The sequence below is a fragment of the Priapulus caudatus genome, unplaced genomic scaffold (genome assembly GCF_000485595.1).
Source record: "Priapulus caudatus unplaced genomic scaffold, Priapulus_caudatus-5.0.1 Scaffold527, whole genome shotgun sequence".
Taxonomy (NCBI): Eukaryota; Metazoa; Priapulida; class Priapulimorpha; order Priapulimorphida; family Priapulidae; genus Priapulus; species Priapulus caudatus.
In genome coordinates, this window is record NW_014577588.1 from 63348 (window position 1) to 70350 (window position 7003).

The following is a 7003-nucleotide window of genomic DNA, read 5'->3' on the forward strand; positions in this document are numbered from 1 at the left end:
TCTATCTCTCTCTCTCACACACACACACACACAGACACACACACACACACACACACACACACACACACACACACACACACACACACACACTGACACACAGATTACCTGCTACTTGTGTTACGCCTCGTTTCGATTACGTTGGAATGAGTCTGTGTACAAATTTAATATCGTCTCTCAATATTTGATAGGCAGTCTGAAACCGAGCAGTAGCATGACTTGCTAATGTAATTATATGCCACGTAGGCTACTGAATCAAATTCACAATTGTTGTAAACGTAGGAAGTCATGATTAGACAAATTATATGTGCTAAAATATATTCATTACAAGAGTGAATAAATAATTTTTTTTATTTACTACTGACATACTGACATTAATATATATATATATATATCAGGAGTAGATAAAGGATTCCCTTTATCTATTCCTGATATATATATATATATATATATATATATATAGTATTATTTTGAATCAAGGATGCGACAATGACGTCGAAGTCTGAAAGTAATGCGTGCTTAACCTAAATAGCCGTGAACACAACCAAGTGCTTTTAATTCCTAACTCCCAAACCGGTTAGACAAATTTACTCGCGCCACTTATGTTTTAGACTGACCCCCACCAATCCTCACATAAGCCATACTCGTGGGTGTGTCGTAAGATGACGTAGATTAATACTTGTTTAATGATCTGTCTTATAAACAGCTCTGTAGCAAAGACCGCGGGTGTAACTAAAACCGAACAATTGCCTTAAGCTATAGACGATCACGTTTAACGCGTTCATATATTAAACCTCGTCTCGTCTATATATAGTCGTACATCGATCTATGTAAACAACTTTTTGACATGCTGGCGGATCCAGGAATGGGTTGCCAGGTAGGAGAGCAATTAATTCAGTAGCAAGGGGAGGGAATGGGGTCACGCTGCAAGCAACAACAACGGGGTCCATTTGCACACCTTCCGACAGTAATTGCTGGCCTCTAACGAGCACTTAATCTGTAAAACAATGGGCGAAAAGGAAGTTGGAAATGAACAGTTGCTTAGGATTCCTTTCACTGTTTTTTTTGTATAGAGTCTTGGAAAGGGGGCAGCGGGAGCTGCTGAATATATTCGTCAATGTGCCCTCGTAGCGTTACTAAGCATGATCAGAAGTAGATTAATCTAGGGTAGAGCGGCAGGTCCTTGATTCTACTACTCCTCTTATACACACACGCGCGCGCACACGATTGCACGGACACATCACACGCTACGGGTTCCGGTAGGCATACCTTGGAAATGTATACTGTCAAGGTAAACGATTTAAGGATTTAACCATGAACAATGATGTTATAAAAGAAATCCGACTATAAACTTTCAAGATACCTTGGAAATGTTTGTAATACCTAGATTTTCTTGTCCTTTCTTTCTTTCTTTTCTTACCCTTTCTTTGCGTTCACCCATCTTCGTACGTTTTCCTAGATCTGACGTAAATATAAATGTAAGCACGGGTTAAATTGAAATTTGCACATTGTGGAGGGGGATAAAATAGCAGCCGTGGGTAGGGGGATAAAAATACATTGTGTGATCATTAGAAGAAGTAGCTGGGTAGTACATAGCTGGTATGAAATCTTCGTTTCATTGTGTTTTTTTTTGGAATCTGTTTTTTTGGAATCTATTTTGTTGGAATCTGAAGTTGTCACGAAAATAGTGCGCTCTTTTGCATTCTGAACATGAAAAACAAGTACCTCTTGGAAAATCTTAGCACGGTAGAGTTATGTGTGTGGGGGGAAAGGGGGGGGGGCTCGCTCTGCCATCTTCCCCGGCATCGAGTAGCAATATTCCCCGAGTGGGGAAGTCTCTCATTTTGTAATCGATGCCGTAGAGTTTTAGACCGCAATCATTTTCAATAAGCGAGTTCGTGATTAGCCAAGAGGTTGTGTGACGTCACAGGTCACCGGGTCATTTGTGACAAAAATCGGTGAAATCTCGAGTGCGGCGTGCGCTCTCTGTTCAGTACGTATATATACATGTATTCTGTGTACGTGCACACGCACGCACGCACGCACGCACGTGTACGTTTACGTGCACACGCACGAACGCACGCACGTGTACGTGTACGTGTACGTGCACACGCACGTGTACGTGCACAAGCACGCGCGCACGCACGTGTACGCGCACACGCACGCACACACGCACGTGTACGTGCACACGCACGCACACACGCACGTGTACGTGCACACGCACGCACGCACACGTGCACACGCTTGTACGCACACGTGCATACGCATGCACGCACGCACGTGTACGCGCACACGCACGCACACACGCACGCACATGTGCACACGCTTGCACGCACACGTGAACACGCACGCACGCACGCACGCACCCACGCACGTGTACGTGCACACGCGAAGACTGTAGCATTACAACGACACAGATGCATGCGTATCTCAGTGTACTGTGCGGTCGAAATACGAAATGTTTTTCACAAATGACCTGACCCGGAAGAATTCGTGGTGCCAACTAGTTATCGCGCTTATGCGGAGGGACGCTGTTCAACAGTACGCAACTCGCTAACACAAGCACACACATCACGACACAATAGCAACACAACACACACCACACACACAGCACCAGCACACCAACACACACACACACACACACACAGCACACACAGCCACACACGCATACGCGTACCGCCACGCAGCGCGCGTACCCGCCTCGCCGCTTACTTCACCCAATATGTTGTTAGTTACTGCTTTGATATATTATATATAATACGGTACTTATGTATAATATTCGTACTATATTATATATATAGTCTACTAACACAAATACTGTTATTTAGTAGAGTATAAGTTTGTCTACCTATGCGCTCTCGCTTATTGTAATAAAACCTATAAATCATGCTGTATTTATTAGACAAAGCGAGCGAAGGCATCTACTATGGAAACTTCGCCGGAAAGTTTGAAGACAGCGTGGCATCGCATGATGTTGCCGGTAATGTCTACATCATGGATAAAAAGACTCTCTTCGTCAAAGGTTTCGTTTACGACGGACAAGCACCGGGTAAGTCTTCAGTCGAAGTGGAAGTATATATCCGCCTTACCTATGGTAGCCTAAATAGGTTACCAGAATTATATCTAATACCCTTGACTCATGCGTATTGACCAATGCGCATCAATGCGCATTGTAACCGAATGACATAATTCGATTTCATATGTGATACGTTGACACACCGAAAGCCGATACGATTCAGTTCGTTTCTGTACGATTCTGTACGATTCTGTTACGTACATACCGAATACGGATCAGAACGGTTCGCAAAAAGGAGATTCCAAATCCTGACGTCATAGCGAGGTGCATTCTGGGTATTTTCAACGAGATCTTCACGAGAACACCACGTGATTTCATCAAGTGACTAATCCTAAACCGAACAGAACCGTGTTCGTTCACACACCGCCAAACAGAACTGAATCGAACCGTAAGCGAACTGCTCAATCCACCTACGTAGGCCTATGTGGACTAAAAATAATGCGCATTGATGCGCATTACCACCGTATCTGGTGTGTACATAACCGCGTTGAAGCGCCTCAATGCGCATCAAAGCGCATTGAAAGTTCGGTGTGTCAACGGTATTACAATATCAATATATATATGTATGTGGTGGGGGGGTGCGTGTGCGTGTGCGTGTGCGCGTGTGTGTGCGTGTGCGTGTGTGTGCGTGCGTGCGTGCGTGCGTGCGTGCACGAGAGTATTTACATATAAATTTACATCGTTATATAATATATATATATATATATATATTATTATAGCTAGAAGCATGTAATTGCAGGAGGCCTTGCCGGCTGCCGTGTTACAGGGGCCGTCATGTGGGTGGGAACCTCTGGAACCAGACCATCGGGAAACGGAGTAGCTTTGTCAATCAGCCCAGGGTAAGCACATGTTTAACACATCTAAAGACAGTGTTAACACATTGTTAACACACATTTTAACACATTAGTTGTTAATTGTTAACACATTAATTTTAATTATTAACACATTGTTAATCACGATGTGAACATTGTGCTAACACAAAATATTAACACACAATGTTACGACTTTTTTTGTACAAAGTGTCTGCCTGTAGATCCCATGGTGGGCCCCAGCGGGCCAGAATCGCTGTGAAACAAATATTAGGTTATGCAGTCAAGCTACATTTGCAACACAATTGATTACGATAATACATTCATAAACATAGGTATCATATAATATCAGGAGTCTATCAATATTGATAGACTCCTGATAATATCATAACAGATATAATTCCAGAAGAATGATAATAAGAGACATTTATTAATTGTTACGAGGTGCTGTACCTGCCATGATGTTTCACTGTGTATGATTTATTGCGGCAAAGCGGTCGATGCGCGGAAGATAGTGTTGTTGGCCGCACGCCGTGACTTTGAACACCACATCGGTATAGAAAATCGGCGAAGTTTCGGTGAGCGCGTTCGCTTCGGTTAATTTCTGACGCGGGGTCAGTTTTCTGAGTATTGTCACGGCGCTGTACGGGTTTTGGGGCGTGGAGCGGTACCTGTTATGTGACAATCGTCAGCTATTTTTGGTTAATTGTCATTGATTAGGTTATTAAAAGGACATCTTGTAAAATACGTATAATCGTTCTGGCCATTTCTGTTGGGCGTTAGTTCAACGAACGGGCGGTCAGCGGCTGTTTTTAACGGCGACTTAAAATAATTATTAATTAGTAATCTAGATATACATATAATGCATATATAATGATACCAAATAATATGAATATAGAGTATATAAAAATAATATAATAAGAAATAGATATAATATAATACTGGAATATACTATAATATAATAGGTATTACTGAATGATAATATAGATATAAACTATAGATATAGATATAAATAAATAATAGATATAGAGTAATAATATAATATAATATAATATAAATATAAATATAATATAATATAATATAATATAATATAATATGATGTAATATAAATCGATATATATACATATAACAGTCACTATTATGAACTATTAGTTTGCTCTTTCATTATGCTTTATTATTTACTTGCATCAGGGCCGCCGTTGAGCCACTGGAAAAATTTGACGGCACGCGGGATCTTACACTCTCGCTACCAGGGAACCTTGAAGCAGGACAGCTTGCCTGGCTGTCTGTGTGGTGCGATCTATTCACCGTAAGTTAGGCGCTAAAGCATGCGTGTGTGGCGGGTTTTGGTTGACGTTGCGACAAAATGCGAGGCGATGTGCTAGATGTTCGTATTTTGGCGAAATGGGTCCATAGTCTCGCTTTATTCGAAAAATAATCTGGAAAAAGACAGAAGACGAAGACGGAGTGTGGTGGGTGAGGGGAGGCATGCCCATGCAGTGACGATGACAATGAGAGAACGAATACAAGAAAAATAAGTGCGAAAGGGGCAGCGATGCATGCATGCGTATTCTGGTGGCGCGGTTATTTTAATATAGTTTTAACAATCTCATTGATGCCATAGGTTGACTTTGGACATGTTTTGTTAGCAAACATGTTAGTCCCTGAACCAGTGACTATTAGTGGATTTGCCTTTGGGGCGCATAACATTATGTCCGGACCAGTGACTCTAAAGAATGAGAAAACACTAATTATTGAGGACTTCTCATATGACGGGAATGGACCAGGTGATTAGATAGTTTCAATCACAGATGGTATTTGTATGTTTATGATAAACTGTATATGATTATGCCGAAAATATTAGGAGCTATGTAAATAGTTTTTTTTACCAAGTACTACTGCCTCGAAAACGTGGGGGGGGGAATATTCGTAGAGCCTTTAAATCATTCATTTAACTCGTAATAGAGTGTCTTGCGTTAGCAGAGGGCTACATAAAGCCTCTCATTGAGAACTCGTCACTAAAGAGACTTGAACTTGATTGCTGGTTATAATTTTCTAGTTGGGAATTAATTTCTGATGCGGTTTCTGTATTCAAATCATGACGTTTCCAACGTTAGAATAAAACCTCATTCCCATTTGTGTTTTTAATTCAGGTGCATATTTTACCGTCGGAGTTGGCAGGCCATCTGTCCGCGGTTACAAAGTTCCTGATGAAAACGGCAGGTAATGTTAGTAAGTGTAGCACGTAGTTCAAAAACAAAATACGGCCAATATAGCATGCATATGAAATACATTTTGCAAACGTTCACTTATGTAGAGTTTTAATTTGATCATGATTTGATCATAGCAGCGTTTCTCATGTGCATGATTATTATTTTTTAGTGACAAGGCACTGGACCAGCCGTATGAAGGCACAACGATAGAGCTGACATTACCCGATGGCGTCACATTCCATGACGTTGAGTACTTCAGTATATATTGCTTTCCGTTTCGAGCAGATTTTGGACACTTCGCTATCCCGGAAATTCCCCGCGGCAATTTACCGTCTTCTCTTGCGACGCCAAAGCCAAAGGTAAACACTTAACTGTGCTTACTAAAGCAAAATACACCGATGATGTTTTGCAAAAATACCAAGTTTATCATTTGTACGGACACCCACGCTTAAAAAATACTGCTATCTCGTTGTCGGCTTCGTTTTTACTGGTGAAATTTAGTATATTTTGGTTGATGTGGATTTTTTCCCCGAATAGTGTTTATATAGGTTTAGTGGATGCCATTTTACTTCAGAAGAGTTCTTCTGGGGTGAACTGCGAGACGATGCTACCAGATGTCTTCAATGTTGCCTGGCTAACTCGACCAGACGCCATTCATATGATATTCACTGGCAGAATTGGTAGGCTATTTCATCACTGAATCCTACTACTCAAAACACCGTACTATATTACACTATGTAACTGTTAACGTGTGGTTCTGCCACAATTAATGTAAACATTCACGAACTGTGGGTGTGGCGCTTATACATACATATATATTATATATATGTATATAATATATATATATAGTATTATTTTGAATCAAGGATGCGACAATGACGTCGAAGTCTGAAAGTAATGCGTGCTTA

The 7003-nt window shown here is 41.2% G+C and overlaps 1 protein-coding gene across 1 annotated transcript in view; it reads left to right on the forward strand.

Moving 5' to 3' along the window:
- The first annotated feature begins 486 nt into the window (after positions 1-486).
- LOC106811316 (protein Skeletor, isoforms B/C-like) overlaps positions 487-7003 on the forward strand; it is a 15285-nt gene continuing 8768 nt past the window's right edge. The window contains exons 1-8 of the mRNA XM_014814891.1: positions 487-505; positions 2900-3046; positions 3840-3912; positions 5074-5191; positions 5507-5669; positions 6036-6105; positions 6265-6454; positions 6670-6775. Of these exons, the coding sequence (XP_014670377.1) occupies positions 487-505; positions 2900-3046; positions 3840-3912; positions 5074-5191; positions 5507-5669; positions 6036-6105; positions 6265-6454; positions 6670-6775 (886 nt within the window). The remainder of the gene's footprint in view (positions 506-2899; positions 3047-3839; positions 3913-5073; positions 5192-5506; positions 5670-6035; positions 6106-6264; positions 6455-6669; positions 6776-7003) is intronic.